The 18,538-nt window shown below is 42.3% G+C and overlaps 2 protein-coding genes across 2 annotated transcripts; both read left to right on the top strand.

The window, feature by feature from the left end:
• Window positions 1-39: 39 nt before the first annotated feature.
• ubtd1a (ubiquitin domain containing 1a) lies at window positions 40-6,565 on the top strand (the record flags this gene model as incomplete). The annotated part of the gene is made up of 5 exons (XM_079230133.1): window positions 40-91; window positions 538-624; window positions 4,550-4,777; window positions 5,300-5,485; window positions 5,686-6,565. 5 exons carry the CDS (start codon window positions 40-42, stop codon window positions 5,898-5,900), a joined length of 768 nt encoding a protein of 255 aa, XP_079086259.1. The 3' UTR covers window positions 5,901-6,565.
• Window positions 6,566-6,879: 314 nt separating this feature from the next.
• rrp12 (ribosomal RNA processing 12 homolog) lies at window positions 6,880-18,410 on the top strand (the record flags this gene model as incomplete). Its single annotated transcript, XM_079230050.1, has 34 exons — window positions 6,880-7,018; window positions 7,991-8,214; window positions 8,439-8,522; window positions 8,645-8,721; window positions 8,838-8,943; window positions 9,030-9,146; window positions 9,250-9,388; window positions 9,499-9,626; window positions 9,732-9,830; window positions 9,916-10,007; window positions 10,104-10,215; window positions 10,424-10,524; window positions 10,619-10,733; window positions 10,822-10,964; window positions 11,048-11,169; window positions 11,260-11,324; window positions 11,416-11,578; window positions 11,684-11,838; window positions 13,335-13,402; window positions 13,519-13,612; window positions 13,726-13,884; window positions 14,027-14,107; window positions 14,193-14,298; window positions 14,400-14,507; window positions 14,602-14,759; window positions 14,841-14,932; window positions 15,520-15,675; window positions 15,766-15,938; window positions 16,028-16,135; window positions 16,222-16,268; window positions 16,362-16,440; window positions 17,080-17,147; window positions 17,240-17,322; window positions 17,425-18,410. 34 exons carry the CDS (start codon window positions 6,880-6,882, stop codon window positions 17,525-17,527), a joined length of 3,864 nt encoding a protein of 1,287 aa, XP_079086176.1. The 3' UTR covers window positions 17,528-18,410.
• Window positions 18,411-18,538: the final 128 nt, after the last annotated feature.

Genomic DNA, 18,538 nt, shown 5'->3' on the forward strand with positions numbered 1-18,538 from the left:
TCGCGTCAGGGCGATAACTTCACTTGGGAGCAAGTTTGGATGTGGCAAGCGAACTGCAGACGAATGCATAATTTATCAGACTGGATTTCCGGTAGGCAAAATGAATCACAGCTATTTGTTTAGAACATTTATTCATATAGCAAAAGGCCAACGACTAATAAGACTGCAAATTAATGAAACCCCATTGGACGTAGTCTACATATTTTAATTTGCAAACCGCTAACATAATGTTGTCGTGTGTAGACACATTTATAATATGTGATGGGAACAATCTGAGCAACGGCGGCATAAGGTTCGGGCGCGTTCCCCAGTCAGCTGGCAGTACACGTGACGTAAACATCGCAGCTTGTCTGACCTCACAGGAACAAGGAGTGCTGAGCTGTCATTATTCCTTGATGATGTTTTTCATATAAGGCAATTGATTTCATATCATCATTAACAGTTTATTGATCCGACGTGGTCAGATATACATTTCAAAGCATTTACATGGCAAATATGTCAATAGACATTCTCTTTTTCTCCTTGGTGTTGATTCAGGGACAGTGATGGGAGGCTGTGTGGGGAGGAGTAGGATGGATGGGCAAGGGAGTGCCCGAAGCTCGACAAGAAGCAAAAAACGTGGAGGTAAGAAGCTGGAACACATTGGACTGCAGCCTTGTGAATGCAAGTGATTTAAACATTTGTCATGATGTCCTTTAACCAGAAATTTTGAAGAAGACATTATTTCTTATGCATTAGTTTTTTGAGTGCTGTACAAGTGAGATGAAAGGACAACGAGTTTGAGAGAACTTGCGAATATTGTAAAGGGCCTAGCACTGTTCTATTATATTATTATAGCTCAAGGTAAATGTCTTCTGTGGTGATGCGTTCAAATATTGTGTTATACACAATACCCATCGTATGTTACATAAGACACATAATTATGTAAGGACAGATCGTCGGAACCCAGTACATTTTTATGAGAAGATGAAGCCTCAACAATTCACGTATTTATGATCAAATGCAGGTTTGGGATTCCTAGCTACACCCCTGTTGCAATGACGTGTTTCTCTGTCTGAGAGCTTCCTGTCTGTATCAGGCGTTAAATGTTTCAGGCCCCATGGCTTAGTCATGTGTCAAATCTGTGCTGAGGACCTGTGTTGATTCAACAATGTTAAAAACACCGGTCAATCCATTCCTTGTGGAAAGAAGTAGCGGTGCACTCAGCTGGATTGTCATACATTATGCATGGAGCAGCAGCAGTTGCCTGCACACAGAGTTTTCAGATCAAAGTTTGACCTACTTGGTGCATGACTTGCCTTATGTCAACCTGCTGCAAAATATAGTTATGACCTCACAGATAATGTTCACAGGCTCAGACCTTTTGTGAGACACAAACACAGAAGTCCTCTGTAATCAACTGGCTGGCTATTAGTTGTGGAAATGCAGCATCTGAGCGACAGATTTGCATTTATTTATGTGAGCCTTCACGGAGGAAAAACAATCATCTGCTGGGGTCAGTTCGCAGAGGTACAGTAGCTTCTTCTGTAATGGTCTGACAAGGGTTTATTGTCTGTTAATAGGTTTAGCACGTTGCCTTTGGGTATTTCTATCCGGCCTCTATATAGAGCTGATAGGATTACGCCTAAAGAAGCAACCTTCAGGCTAGGACAACAAACTTACACTTCCAACCCGTTGAACCTATCTCAATGAACTAAACCTGTGGTATTTGGGGTTTTATAAGTTTTTGTTAAGTGGAGCGAGTGGGGTCATTTTAAAATCAACTGCGTGTAACGACGGTTAACTGAGCTGTGAATCGAAACCAACTTGACCAGATGGCTGCCTCGTCAATTGAGAGACCTGTTGCAACAAGCTGGTTGGACACGGCAGGGCTGTCCTCCTACTCAGGGTTGGTTTCTTTTGGTCATTCATGCAGACTCTTAACTGACTCACGTCAAACCTCAGAGTAAGAACAGCTATGGGAGTACCCAACTCCAGGGAATACAACTACTATCAAGGGCCAAACACACCCTTTAGGATTTCGCTGAAAAGTAAGTATAGATTTTGGGGTAGGCTGAAAAGTGTACTTTCATGTTTTCTGTCGTTTATGTGCGAGGTTGTGCCACATTTGTTGTGCCATAATTTGTTTCTGGGGATTTTGTGTATGTTGACTTCAAATTGCTTGTGCTGTTGATGCTGTTGACATTCTATGACTGTTTTTAGGGCAACACATAATGTATGCGACACGTGATAAAAAGAACAAATGGTTAAAAATACATAAAAAACAAAGATCAAGATTGACAGCATCCACATTGCTGCCTATAACGGAAATGCACGCATTCGCCAAAAAGGGTACATTGGTTTCACTTTGATGGAGATGTGAGACGAGTTCAATTCAGTTTGGGTTGCACTGCTGATGTTTAGGAGATGTTTGCTTATCTAGATGCTGATGTTTCTGATTGATGTGTTCATCAATCCATTTGTGCTGTTTATAAGCCCCATGCTGAACACTGAAATACTACCCCTATTACAATTAGTATTGTTAAAATAGTATATAGAAATGGTGCAGCAATAATAATAGCCAGAAAATAACACTTTAGTTTACATGACAGAAACTTGATGGATTTCTGTTCTGGAAGAACCTAGTTGGTGGTTTTTCTCATTCATCAGAAATTTTTAAAATTGAGGAAAATAAACGTGGCTATTCTGTGCATTCACACTGCACAGTACACAGTCAGGCTCACTGACTTACAACAGTAAGGAGGGGGGATACAATATTTTTCAAATATTGTAACACAGAACCAAACCAAAAAGTTGCTCTCAGTAATATGACATATAAAACAAGGACAAGCTCAAGTCAAGCATGTTTTGTTTAGTTGTGCTGTTGGCCATGTTCGTTCTTTCAAACCTCATGACTTGAAATGTAATTTGTCATAACCTAACGGATCAGAGCAACTTGAAATGACCTTCCAGTCTCTGTCAGTCAGGTTTTTTGTTAGGACTCCAGACACTGATAATATTTATATTTGTTTGGCATTAACCAGCCAAACAAATGTAAATATGATCATTGTCAGTGCCTTTGCTGCTTGTCCACAATAACACAAGTGGATATGGAGACTAGGAACCCATGTTTATGCTGGACATTATGGAATGCATTTACATAACAAAAAGGTTAATTTATAATAAATATGTGCCTTTTATTACTAATACATAATAAACTAAAATGTTGATGATAAAATGTGTAAATTGTGTACTTCTGAAAAAAATGCATATGCAGGCACACAAAAAATACACCTTGTATAAATCCAAAGCTCATCCCTCAAGGTGATATTGTGACTTTAATCGTTGCATTAATAATGACATAGCAAACCATTCAATTCTGGAAAATGGCACATCATGCCCATCCTAATTAACAGAGGCAGACATTTATTCTTCTTATCAAACATTTCACATAAGAATATTTACATTATTTGATTGCAGTGAGGCTTAGTGTGATAATTGATTTGTAGAGCCTTTGTGTTTATATTTCAGCGTGCTTTGGTTTTTAGCCTTGTAATAGTCCCGAGTACTTCTGCTTGCTTTCATTGGCCAGCGAGTGCTCATCTCTCAACCAATGCCTCATGGGATCGGGGCAGATAAACCCTGTTGTGTGGAGCCTGATTACTGCCTATAATCCACTGTTTGTGTGTGTGTGAGTGTGTGAGTGCATGTCAGTCTGCACGGGTTACGAGCGACTGCAGTAATCCACAACACTATAAATAATCAGTTTGATTCCCCTCCCTCTGTGTATCAAATGTACTTTCTTGGTGTGCTGGTACAGAGGATATTACGTATACGCCAGCATGGAAATACTTGCATCAGGTGTATAAAGTTGCTGGGTTTATGTGTTGTCGGAATTGTGAAATAAGATAGTGATGAATATCACAGATGCAAGGGGGTGTACACATTGTGTATTTTCAAGGTTTGTTTTTTCTAAATACTGAAGATCCTTTTATGGAAGTCTTAAGATGAGCCTCCTTTTGTCTGACCTGACTGGTGGTCATGACCAAGTGTACATAAAACAATAATGTTAAAGTACATTTGAAGCATTTATCTTCTATGATGTATCTTATATTATATTGGGAAATGTTTCTTCTCATATAATTTTTTTTTCAGTGATAGTACTATAGTACTATCCTAATTATAGCTCTGCTTTGAGCAATATATTAGTAACACATTTAAATTGCACAACATATTTCTTGAGACTCATGTGTGAGGTAACGGTAAAGATCTGGCCAGTGTCAACCTGGCAACCTTCCACATACAGGTTTCTCAGAACTTCACTCCCAAATCACTGGTTTTACGGCCCTATAATTAATTTTACAGTAACTAGTGGCAGACATTCCATTATGTGTATAAAGTTGCTGTTGTTCCTGCTACCTTTTATAAAAACTAAAAGTTGTTTGCGTGACTGCCCAGCAGAGCATAGCGCTGATGATATCGGGTTACATTCTTTTTATCGGTTCTTAGATCAGTCTTTAGATCAGATCAGATCTTTAGATTTAGATCTCTGCCTTGCTTTTTCTTTCAGGACGTAATGAGCCCCTCAAGAAGGAGCGTCCAAAGTGGAAGAGTGAGTACCCGATGACGGAGGGCCAGCTAAGGAGTAAGAGGGATGAGTTTTGGGATACGGCTCCTGCCTTTGATGGACGAAAAGAGATCTGGGACGCTCTCAGAGCAGCAGCCCTGGCTGCAGAGTGCAATGACCTGGAGCTAGCTCAGGCTATAGTGGATGGAGCCTGCATTACTCTGCCACACGGTATGAACACGTACACACACACACACACACACACACACACACACACACTCACACACTCAGATATAAAAGTGCGATTCATCCAGCTATCAATTGTGAGCTGTAAATGTCCTGGAACTTCCAGCCCAAATGCATAAACTCAATGTTCTTAAAATGTCAAAGAACAGTTTTCAGAATACCTGGCATCAGTTGTTCAGAGATTACTGCTGTAATGGTTACATAATAGCCACAGAGCTGCGTGACCTCTGTGAATGGAATGGTGCACAGAAAGCCATAGCAGAGTTAGGTGGAGAAAAAAACACACTCTGTTCTTACATATTTATCTACTCACACACAGGAGTGCTTTTGCTTTTAAGCGTATAGTTCAAGGTCACTGGTGTTGTTGATGTAAATGTAATGTAAGTCTGAACTCATGTTGTCCCTGGTTTATTGGAGTAGAGAATGAGTTTATGTAAGAGGGTTACTGTTGCTGGTAGAAAGAGTTTTGGAAACCGGTGTTAATGTAGTTAATTTGTTCCTCTGCAGGTTCCCTCACAGAGAGTTACGATGAACTGGGCAATCGCTACCAGCTCCCGGCCTACACTTTAGCCCCGCCTGTCAACCTCATCTCTGAAACATCCAGCGAGAGCCAAGTCTCTGACTCCACACAGAAACAAGCTCAACCCCCTCCGTGCAGACAAGAGTTTCAGCTGCGGGTTCGATTGTCAACAGGTAAAAACCCACCCAGCATGGCCTATAATATATGTATAATACAACAATACAATCTACAGAACTACATGTTACACAGATTGTATGCATACTGCCTTTAATTGCCTCTTTCTTGACTCATCTAGACTGGAGACACATGTATCATGAATAGTTTTTCAGTGTCTCAGTGTGTTAACTCTATTTCTGCCTTGGCGTTTTCTTAGGAAAGGATGTGCGTCTGACAGCCAGCATGGCGGACTCCATCGCTGAGCTAAAGAAACAATTGGAAGAACAGGAAGAAATTGGCGTGACCCGCCAGAGGTGGTTCTTTTCCGGGAAGCTCCTGACTGACAAGACTCGTCTTCAGGACGCCAAGATCCAGCAGGACTTTGTCGTTCAAGTGATTGTCAATATGAACTTTCCAGCGATAGTTAACTGATGAGTACGACAGAGGGCTTTGAAGAGAGGAAAATATAAAGGACGTGCCAGAGAGTGGGGCAGAAGTAGGGCTTGAAATCATTTCCAGTTGGCACTGCAGTGGATTTTGTGTAAATTTTTATATAAGAAATTATTGCTTTTGTATTGCTCCTTTTTGTATTTTTTTCCTTTTTCCAAATGAAGTAAGACTATTGAAAAGCACTGAAACACTTTAGATTAACAGTAGAGTCCTAAGATGCACATCCCATTATCTGTCTGTGTGTTTGTGTGGACACCAACTCACAGCTCTATTGTTTACACAGGTCCCCCTCCTCGTCATGTGTGTTTGTACTTGTGCTTCAACCGAATATGGTTCACCTAGGGGTCCAAATAAGAAAAATGCATTTTTTCTTTTTCTTTTTTAAAGATTTATGTCATGCGATTTGAGAAATATGGATAAGGCTGGCCGAAAACTGTAGAGAAAAATGAAAATGTAAATATCTGTTTCCATTTGTGTTGTTTGGTCATGTAAGTATGTGCACACTACATTTTCAATTCAAACCTGTATATTTGTAATAAAGACATGAAATGTAATGAAGGCACCTTTCTAAAAGGTAATAAGAGACGATGAGGTTTGTTTTTTATTTCATCACTCCAAACAAGATACTGTAGTCTTATGTACAATATGATGCTCATTGTACTTGAATAACTTATCAATAAATATTGTAAATTTAAAATCATTCTCCATTTTCCTTATTCGGCACTACGCATCACACCTCGGCAGATCACGGTTGCTCAGCTGACGTGAAGAGGTTTTTTGTTATGCTGTGCGAGTGTTGTTTTGGGCGGAAACAGCGCCATCTACTGGCGAGACACCGCCAGGGCCGGGTTGGTCAGCCACGTGAGGCGAGTATACCCACCGTGACGTCATTCGATAAGCGACAGCTTCAACTGGAGCCGCACACAGAGTTGTGGTAACTTGGCTGTTTTCTACCCCGAAAATGGTCAAATCGGGTAAACTTCGATCTGGGACGGGGTCTAAACTCAAGCGGTGGAAGAAAGGACACAGTAGCGACTCCAACCCGCAGACGAGTCGCTTTCGGGAGGCTGCTAAAAGCCGCTACTTCAGCCGACCCACCGGTAAGCTCTCCGTTCACGTTGCACGTGGGTCTGTGGCTAGTGCTAACATTAGCTGGCGTCAGCCATTTAACTCGCAACTGCCCGAGCTAACTTTATATGCTTCGCCATTACGGCTTCATCCGCGATCCCAATGAAGTTGTCAGCCGAAAATCTAACTTTCTGTTTATCTGTCTCTCCTCTTCGCTCAGTTGAACCGACGTGTCAGCGAGTTGAGTTTGTTGGTTTTACGTGATAACAACTGCTGTGTGTCTGTGGCCGACAGAGAGACACTGTTTCACTGAGTCGATACATTAAGATAACTACATTTTTGCTGATTCTTAATCGGGCAACGTCACCAACCTGAAATAAACCGCTCCGACATTAATAATAAGATGTCTGTACGTATGTTGCCAGATGAACACACATGGTTGTGTCGGCTCTATACATTAGACATTACATGTATTTAGGAGTACTTTTGGCTCTAAAGTGAGGCTGGTTACATCCACACATTGGGTGAACAGTGTATGTATTATAGGTGTCATATATATATATATATATATATATATATATATATATATATATATATATATCCATGGTCCTCCAATTTCAGGATACCCAAACAATCATGTCGTCATATTTTATATTTGGTTGTCAAACCATGGCAGTTATTGGCTGCTGGTTATGTATATAAGCTTGTTATAAGTTGTTACCCTCCATCTGTGCTGCACCAAGCTTCAATTCATCCTTGTTTTGGGGGCTTATTGTTTTCAGGCTTATCATCAGCATATGAAATGCACACTTTAATCGGATCAAAGTTACAATGCAGACCTAAACGTGTATTGTTTATTTTTGATATATGTTTAAATGTGGGGCAAAATATTAAAACTGTGTGTGTGTGTGCACACGTGGAAGCCCGATCATGCCCATGGGTGACGTTAATTTAATGGTCAGCCTGTTGTAATGGTGTGCCTCTCTGTCTTTTTCCCCCCACAGAAAAGAGCGACCTAACGGTTGATGCTCTTAAGCTTCACAATGATTTGCAGGTCGGTCCGCTGGAGCTCGGTAGCCGTAAAGATGTCTGTATGGAAGAGGAGCCAAGTGGGGCTTTTTCAGATAGGACCTCGGGTACCTTCCTCAGCGGCCTGTCGGACTGCTCCAACCTGACCTTCAGGAAGGTGCAGCGCTACTGGGAATCCAATTCAGCTCCTCACAAAGAGGTAGGCATGGCACTGAAGATGGGTCATTTATTCACAGCACCCCATGAGTAAATGGCTTTAACCTCTTGTTTTAGATGTAGTCAAATTGACTTGTTGCATTAGGAGCAACAGCAAAAAAAAATGATGGTAGCTCTGAGAAGTTGATCTAAGAATATCAACATTACTAACATATATACTTGGAAATCCAAGATTCCCTGTAGCTGTAACATTAATGTGCCTCACAGATCTGTGCGGTGTTGGCGGCTGTTACTGAGGTGATCCGTAGTCAAGGAGGGAAGGAGACAGAAACGGAGTACTTTGCTGCTTTGGTGAGTGCTGCCCTTTAAAGAGACAAAGCAAAAACATTTATTACGACATGACCAACTAACTTGTGGCGATGGTGAACCTGGGTGTTGTGTCTAAAAATGCAGCATGTTTGTGCTTTCTGCAGATGACCACACTGGAGGTTGTGGATTCAGCCGAGTCTCTCGCTGCAGTGGCGTACCTTCTCAACCTCGTCATGAAACGGTTGGACTTTAACAATTTTTGTCGGCAAAACAAAACTCCCATTCATGTCAAGGCTACTCCAAAAAAAATAATACTTGTAAATGTTTTTCATCTTTTTGGCGTTCTGTGTTTACCAGGGTTCCTGTTCCTGTGCTCATGTCAAAGTTCTCGGACACCACCAAGGCTCTGATGGAGGTCATGTCCAAACAGGCCATGTTTGAGACCGCCTCGGCTCTTCGATGGGTGAGTGGATTTGTGTCCGTTTGTCTTTTCATTTCATTGACGAAAACTGCAGCATAGATTGGAGTTTGACATTTTTGCATCTATAGATCCTGTCATGCCTGGCCACTTTGTTGAGGAAGCAGGATATATCCGTCTGGACTTACCCGTCTACTCTTCAGGCTTACCACGGCCTTCTCATCTTCACAGTGCACAGCAAGCCTAAGGTCCGTCTCACCCGCCTGCTCATAACGGCCTCACAAGTATTACATGTTGAATGAAATGCTGAAATTTATACAGTTTAATTTCATGTCCCCTTTTTCCTCTCAGGTCCGTAAAGCAGCACAGCAAGGCGTTTGCGCTATTCTCAGAGGTAGTGACTTCCTGTTTACAGATAATGCCCCGGCCCATCACCCTGCTGCAGTGACCTCAGCCAAGTTCTGCATGAAGGAAATAGAGCAGGCAGGAGGTAAAACAACTATTTCTTTTTTTTTTTCTTACTGTGGGAAGGTAAATTGTTTCTAGGATTTTGTGCTTGTGCAGAGAGGTTTAGTTCATGTGTATTTGTTTCCCCCTCAGGCAGCAAAGAGGACACCACCACACTTCACGTGCTGGGTCTTCTGAAGGAGTTGATGGGGACATTTCCCCTAGGCGCTGTCAAGTCCTGTTGTGAGACTCTGCTGCGAGTGATGACACTCAGCCATGTGGTGAGAGCACAGACACATTCATAGGTGCAGCCAGATACCCTTTGTTCATCTACATGAATACTTCGTTGTAGAGTTTTAACATGGCTGCTATGTTTCTGACTGTAGCTGGTGACCGCTAGTGCCATGCAGGCCTTTCATAAGCTATTCAACGCGAAGCCAAACGCCTCAACCCTCTCACCAGAACTCAATGCGCAGATCATCACGGTGAGCGAATACAAACGGAACAAATGAGCCAAAATCATAATGCGGAATGTGTTCTGAAAGCTTATATGTCTTTTCTCATCCTCAGGCTCTGTATGACTATCTTCCCAGTGAGAATGACTTGCAGCCTCTGCTGGCTTGGCTCGCTGTCATGGAGAAAGCGCATGTCCACTTGGCGAAGTAATAACTGATTTATTGCAACAGAATCATACATCCTTTCTCGTCATCATGTAATTGCGTGTTTTCTACTGCAACCATTTGTGTGTCTTTGTGTAGTTTGCAGAGTTCTCTGAGTTTGGCTCACCTCCCTCGCCTCTTCTCTGTGGCCATGCCCTGCCTGTTGTCCCCTCATACGCAGGTGGTTTCTGCAGCCACCAATACACTAAAGGTAAATACGTCATCCATCCACATTGAGTTGACAAAGCTTGTTTGTCATGGCGTGCTCGGCTCAGTGGCGTGTTTCTGGATTGTAATTAGAGACATCTGTAAAATTGTTAAATCCTCCTAAACTATGGGAATTTAACAAGTTACAGTTTCCCTTTTTTCAGTGTGTGAAGGGTCCTTATTTGTGATTTCTTGATGTGTATCTGTTTCAGACATTGTTGACTGAATGTGTCGCCCCTCACATGGAGGGAATGGGCATGATCACTACCACAGCCTCGGCAGGGAACCCCTCCTATGTCTGCAAAATGTTTCGGTAAGCTCCCTAACTGTTAACTAATCTGAGTCTCTCCCCCTTTTCTACGCAGAGACGACATGTAAATGCTCATCATGATAATTGTATGTTTCAGCATCATAGAAGAAGGATTGTCTTATCGCTTCCATGCCTCCTGGCCATTTGTGATGCAGATTCTGGGTTGCTTCTATAGAGCTGCAGGGAAACAAGCTCACCCCATCATGACCAAGGTATAGACACACAAATGTTTGGAGACCATTATGTGAGCAGAGCAAGTTCTCAGTTTGCCTGAGCCTTTGTGTTGTGTCCTTTGAACAGTCCCTGCAGTCTCTGGCAGACCTGCGCGCCACTCCTCATTTCCCCTTCAGCGGTGAGTTGGACCTGGCTGTAGGAGGAGCTATAGAGAGCATGGGGCCTGAAGTGGTGCTGGCTGCTGTGCCTCTCAACATCACCGGCTACAAGTAAGTACAAACGCATACGCGCACTGTGGAGCGGTGGTCTTGTCATTATACTAGTTTAACTGACTGGGTTTTTCTTCCACCAGGGATGACTTGGAGTTCCCACGCAGCTGGCTGATCCCGGTCATACGGGACCACGTGAAGAACACTCGCCTTGGTTTCTTCTCTTCCTACTTCCTCCCTCTGGCCTCTACACTCAGGCAGAGAGGTAAACATATGTGTGATGCTCCACTTCAGGGTCAGACTGTGATGCTGGATTTACTCTTTGTGTGTTAACTGATGACATTTTGTGTCGTAGCCGACGATTTAGAGGATCCAGGACACAAACTTGAGGCCAGAGTCTACCGGACATTACAGACACAGGTAGCTCTACACTGACTTTAACTTGGTATTCAGAGTAAAGAGTTCCAGTGAATGAGTTGTTAAGAGGTGCATGTATGTACTTTTATTTCAGATTTGGACCATGCTTCCTGGCTTCTGTACATGTCCTGTGGACCTGCTGGCATCCTTCAAAAGCATTGCCCGCACACTCGGTATGCTTGTGAATGAACGGCCGGACCTTCGGCTCACAGTGTGCCAGGCTCTACGCACGATCGTCAACAAGAGCTGCTCCACCGGTAGGAAGACTCAATTAGAATAGAGACACATATCAAAACTGCTGCTGCTACTTATTCTTGAATCAAATGATTCCAAAACCTTTTGTGTCTGCTTTATGTCTGCAGAGGAAGAAAAAGCTGAAGTGGGCCGCTTCTCCAAGAACTTCCTGCCTATCCTTTTCAATGTGTACGGCCAGCAGCCTGAAGCTGGAGAGTCCGGCACCTACAGGATGGCTGTGCTAGACACCATCAAGGTCTACCTAACGGTCACCGACACACAGGTCAGTTAACACTCTGTGGTCTGGGGTCATTTTCTTGATTTTACATCATTTTTAAATGTCTCTTTTTAAAGTCACTTGCATATGATACATACATACAAAAATTACAGAAGAATCTCAGCTGTCTATATAATGAGGCACCATTGTCCCAAGGCACAAGTGTAAAGAGAAAATATGACTAAAGCTGAAAAATGTAATCTTGATTTTGGAAATTGTTCATATTTGTTGTGAAAACATAACTTTACTCATGTGGTATAGCGGTTTTGGTGATGGAAATTGGTTTACCAAAGGTCTTAGGTTCACAAAAGCAGTGGAATATATGAATAAAATGGTAGACACATGTAGATGAATGTCAAAAACCAAATTTATTATTATATGGTGGGGTTGCGATGATGAGCTGTGGCTGGCTTTGAGGCCTGCTATGGTGATGTGTTGGCAGGCAGACGGACAGGGAGACTGCTGCAGCCGCATGTGCATGTTGTCCTCTGGACCCTCGCAGCTCTGAATCCACTCTGTAAAATACATTAATACATATTAATACATTAACACAAGTCAGTATGAGTTCACTGAAATAAAGTTAACGGTGATAGAGACAACAGTTGATTACCCACCGTTCATAGCTGTAGTCAACTATCTCCATTAGCTCTCGTTAGCTCTCGTTAGCTCGCGCCGTGTTAGCAGCACATAAACACTACTGTAGTAACGATTAACGGAGATCCAACACTACTGGTCGTACTAAGTTCACTGTAAGAAAGTTAACAGTGATAGAGACAACAGTTGAGTATACACTGTTCAGTCGTAGACACGTAAGGAAACATCCAAAACGGGGCTATCTAGTGACGCGCTAACGCCAAGCTAACGCTAAGCTATCGTCAACAAACACACGTTAGTTACGGTCTTACAAACACATAATGGAGGTCCAACACTACTAGTCGTACTAAGTTCACTGTAAGAAAGTTAACGGTGATAGGGGCAACAATTGATTACTCACCGTTCAGTCTCACAGAAACGCTGTAGCCAGCTATCTGGCCCGTTAGCTCCGGGTAGCTCCTTGTTAGCGAATCCTTCAGGCACTGGAGCTGCGCTGTCCCCTCCAATATATTTGCTCAGGACTCTTTGCTTGGCATCTTCTGACTCGCATTGAAGCTTTGCACACGTCGTAAGACACGTCAATGTTTAGATGCTCAGACGCGGAAGTGGAAACCGTATCCTCCAGATTTTAAACCATATCTCTGTGATGTATTATTGTGATGATAGAATTTTTATTAAAAACTTAAACACCTGCCTGGCCGCGGCGACGCGGGCCCCGCTCCCAAATGGTTAAGTCGTCTTGTATACGGCTACAAAATGTTTGTTTACATAAGTTAACTGGTATTATAAGCCAATACTGAGTTGCCGAAGTGTGCCAGAGGTGGATGGCTTGACATGCATCAGAAAATGCATGTATTGGGTCATTTTTCTTGCGCTGGTGTATCACTTATCAAAACCATTCTCCTCAGATGGTCTGCACGTTCCTGCAAAAAGCCATAGACAGATTGAGCAGCTCTGACTCCACTGAGTTCACAAGGTAAGACATGAATGTGGATCTATTGCGACAAAATTATGTCTGCTTTTTTTTAGTTCATTCATATTTTAGAAAAGGGTACATTTCATTATACTTACTCTGACATCTCTACTTCTCAGGATGTCGATGATGGACCTTGTAGTTGCCATGGCTCCCTCTTTAGATGAGGCCACCATAACTAAAACCTTCGAGCTGATTAGGCCATATATGGAGGTAAGAGTTTAAAGATTGTGCTTTATGGCACATCCAGTTTTTTTCAAAAGCTTATGAACCTAAATATCTATGTTTTTAAAACTGTATCTGTTGTTGTGTTGTTTTTTTTTCAGACCAAGGAGCCAGGCATGCAGAAGAAGGCGTACCGTGTGCTGGAGGAGATGTGCGGAGGCGAAGGAGATGAGTGCAGATCGTTTGTCGTGAATAATCTGGAAACACTCAAAGTCGTTTTGCTCGAAACTCTTAAAAATGCCTCGTCACCAGCAAAGAGGGTGAGACTGCTGTGTAGGGAGAAATACAAATACAATACAGCTGATATTAGATGGAATTATATATATCTTTATCTTCATTTATGGTGCTGTCTGATTGTATCTCTCTGTTTTGTTCTATCTATCTTGTTTTGCTCTTTCTCAGCCGAGACTGAAGTGTCTGATCCACATAGTGAAAAGGCTAAATGAAGAACACCTAGACTTCATAACAACACTGCTGCCAGAGGTAAAACACACAAAAACATGCTGGCCAACATACACAAACTGATTACTGATAGATACCATTTTAATGAGATTATTCTCTTTGCCAGGTGATTATCTGCACCAAGGAGGTGTCTGTTGGCGCGCGCAAGAACGCCTACACTCTGCTGGTGGAAATAGGAAACGCATTTGTCCGCTTCTGTGGGAACACAATTGGTAACTCATCTGTCTCACTTCTGTTGTGCATGTGTGTGCGCATCAAGTTTTTTATTTTGACAATTTGCTAAGTATATTAATTGAGTGTCTCTCTGATCCAGATGCCATGGAGCAGTACTTGACGTTAGTATACGCAGGTCTCACAGGATCCGTCACTATGATCACCTGTACAGTGTTGGCGCTAACTCGACTGGTGTTTGAGTATAAAGGTGAGCCCGCTGACTTTGCACAATTTACTGTTGGTATTCTAAATGCTTTTCTTTGTGGACTGTATTCAATCTGGTGCTTCTTTTTCATCTTCAGACGCTATAGATCTGACCACAAGGGAGCAGCTGCTGCACAATGTGTGTCTGCTGCTGACCTCTCGTACCAGGGAGATAGTCAAAGCTGCCTTAGGCTTCATCAAGGTCATCCTCTTCATCATGGACCCCAAGACGCTGGCATCACATGCCGCTGTCATGGTAGGTATTGACATTATAGATACTATTCTGTAAGAGACAGTTGTGCCCTCATTTATTACAGTTGTTACTCTGTGTGTTCAGATGGAGGGAGTTGGGAACATCAAAGACGACGTGAGGAGGCACTTCAGAACCAAACTGAAGAACATCTTTACTAAGTTCATCAGGAAGTTTGGGTAAATGCTGGTTTTCTTTACTTTTCAAAGAGACAATAAGAATCACCTGGAAACTATGTGAATGTAATCATGCTCTGTAAGTGTAGTAGGATGCGGACATGATGTGGAGCCTGGATAACAAATATCTTTCACTCTTCTAAGAAGTGAACAGAGTTTATTGCCTCCTATTCTGTTTGTGATTGGGAACTGGTATTTGAACATCAGGGACACATTTTATTTATTCTTTTTTTGTTCTAATTATGTCCGTTTGTCTTCTACCAGTGAACCAAATCAATTTTATTGGAAACATTGTGCAGTGAAATTATTAGACGATGTTAGCATTTGATTTGTATGCTAACATTTACAAAGGGGTGCTTTGTTTCATAATGGCACCAGCTGTTTAACACAGCTGACTCCTCCTAATCCGATGGTTTTGGAATACAGGTTAGGTTATAGATTGGTCATATTCAGACACTACGTACAGACAGTTCTGCACTGCATGTCTTGATGGTACCAGATGTCACCTCTGGGAAATGTACCACACAACAACATCACATCTATATGTTAGTATTTTTGTGCATTCGTCTTATTATATGCTATATTTCCAGTTTTAAGATGGTGAAAAAAATGCTGCCTGCAGAACACCACAAGGTCCTTACAAACATCCGCAAGCAAGAGGCTCGCACCAAGAGGCAGAAACAGGTTTCAGAGGGTCAGGACGACTCCGACAGTGAAGACGAGGCACCTAAGGCCAAGAGCCAAAGGTAGACCTTTGTTCCCCACACAAAGTTCTGCATGCCCTCATATATTTACCCATTTGCGCGGTTAAAAAACGTCTGTCCTCTCCTCTCTAGTATTGAGGACATCCTTGCAGACTCAGACAGTGATTTGTCAGAGGACGAAGGAAAGAAGAAGTATGCTCAGAAGAAAACAGGCAAACCGCAGAAAGCGAGGGCCTGGCTCAAAGAGGGAGAGGAAGATGACCCACTTAACTTCCTGGATCCCAAGGTTTCCCAGAGAGTGCTAGGTGAGCCTGCTTTTTGATTTGTCAAACGCAAAAAAGCCTTCTACATCCCATGGAGGTATTTGTTAACATGAGTTATTGTTATTTCTCAGCCACCAACCCAGCGAGGAAAAAGAGTGCCAAGGTTGAGCACGGCTTCAAGGTGACATCAGACGGACGGCTGATCATCAGAGATGACGACGAGGATGTAAAAGACAACGGTAAGAGGAATCCTGTAGTTAAGCCAAACGTGTCTTGTACATCCCGTTATGCCTGAACGGACAATAATGTATTACTTCTCCCACAGATGAGGGAGAGATGAAAGATATCCTCGAAGAGGCTGGAGTCAAGAGTGTAAGTACTTGTTCACGAGTAATTATGTTGCTGGAGAGAAATTTCTATTGCTGGGTTTCATTCATCATCTACGTTTTGTTTTATCCCCCTCAGAAAAAGTCACAGAAGAGGAATTTCCAAAATGACAACTTCGATGAAGACATGGACATTCAACCCCAGCTCAAATATAAAGGTAGGACTATGGTTGGTGGATATTGAAAGTATCCTACTGATGATATTGCTTTATGAAAAACAAAGATATACAAATTTCCCAATATTACAAAAATCAGACAAGAGAGATGCACATGGATATCAAAATCTATGGAGTGTTGCAATACTCTGAATATAGGCAGCAAGCGATGTTTAACAGGACACACTGAGATCAATAAAACGGATCAATCCACTGGAAGTAATTACCCTTAAACTGTCTCGCCACTGTTCACGTTTATATTTTGTTTAGCCTTTCAAACTTTATTTTCACTCATATCAAATACACTGCATCAATGAGATGCGGTTAAGCACATAGAAAGAAAAAGAGACTAAATATTGTGCAAAATTCGTAACCGGTGTTGCATAATTGAATATCGTAAACCAGTGGGGAGCATTATCCTGGCGTACCAATAACGTGTTGAGCGACAATCTCGTTTTATCGCCCACCGGTCGGACTAGTACCGAAACCTCTATCCTAAATCGTCATGTGCATAAAGCTTTGGTTATAGTTTCAGATGAGATTAACTCTTTATAAGGCATCTGGGAAGGTTCTGGAGTTGCAACATGTCATGTCCATGACGTATTGTGATTTAGACTAATCGGCAAATTTTTTCCCTCTCAGCTGGGGGCTCTGGTATCCACAGAGCCCTGGGAGGAAGAGAAGACACGGGGGCAGAATACAAGTCAAAGGTGAGTCCGACAGCATGCAGAAACTCACTCTGCAGGAGTTGTTGCTTAGAAACTTCAGTTCTGAGTGTCTGTTTTTGCGTCCTACATCTCAGAAAGGAAAAGGAGACGTGAAGAAACAAGGAAAGCATGATCCTTATGCTTACATCCCTCTGAAGAAGTCCCAGCTCAATCAAAGGTAACATTTGTCATTAGAAGGAATTTCATAAGCTTCTCTCACAAGGAATTGGTTTGCCAGAATATCAGACGCTAACGGGTTGTTTCCCTGGTGTGTTCACAGAAAGCGGGCCAAACTGCAGGGCCAGTTCCAGGGCATGGTGAGAGGAGCCCAGAAGGGGGCGCTGTCTGGAAAGAAAATGCAGATGAAAAAGAGGAAATCCTGAAGAGCATTCAGCATTCTGATCCTCAATGGACTTTAATTGTGTTGTGTTTGTGAGTGCAATGGTGTGTTCATAAACACACTAAAATGTAGACATACACTTTGTGTGTTCCTGACAGACTGTCATCGAAGGTGAAATCAGTTTGTTTTTAAACTGTCCCTTCTTTCAAAAGTCTCTGACATACATTTGTGGACCTTTGGCTGTCAAAGAAACCACGCAACTGTAATGTGTTGGTTCTGTGTCAGATAAAAATCCCCCGTTGTAAAAAACTGCGTTTTGACTGCTTTTAAGCTCCTACAGCGCAACTCTGTCTGTCCGCGGCAATCCTCGCATTATTACAGCAATTTAAATTGTATTTTAGCTGCATGTTGGTCCTTGAGTGGTTTGGATGTCTCACTTTATCAAAAAACCTTCACATAGCTTTGTGGGTTTGAATTTAAATTTGCAAGATTGTATGAGGTGTATTGTACGACGATTTAAACCAAATGTTTAAAAATTCATCGCCTTTTGAGTTTGAAGTGTGCTTTACGACGCAGCCTGTTGGTGTCTAGACGGAGGGGATGGACAACTGTGGGCTGCATTCATTCAATCACACAATACAGCAGTTGTCCTTGCAGACACACCTGGTGGAGATCGGCGCTCTACTTTTGTCTATTTTCCACTGGAGGGCGCTGTAGACTTTAGAGTTATTACCCGTGAACAAAAGTGTTCATTAATGCATTTAAGATTATTTAATTAAATACAAATTTGGACTGGTTTCTGTATTGAAAAGTTTGAAGCAATATTTTTTTATAATCCTGACCAGAAACCCAATTATCTCCCACCCAGTTGTTTTTTCATGTGACAGTGTAACTTCAATGCAGCTCTATAAAGGGTGAGTGTACATACATCAGCCTTGTGTGATTCATTTCTCCAGATGGATTGCAGCAAAGTGAGTCATGTAGCGACCCCCTAATCGCACTCTTTTGTGTCTGAGCACAGTGTCAGTCAGTGTTTCTGAGGGGAGCAGCTGTC

Source organism: Taurulus bubalis (genome assembly GCF_910589615.1).
Source record: "Taurulus bubalis genome assembly, chromosome: 14".
In the NCBI taxonomy this organism is placed as follows: Eukaryota; Metazoa; Chordata; class Actinopteri; order Perciformes; family Cottidae; genus Taurulus; species Taurulus bubalis.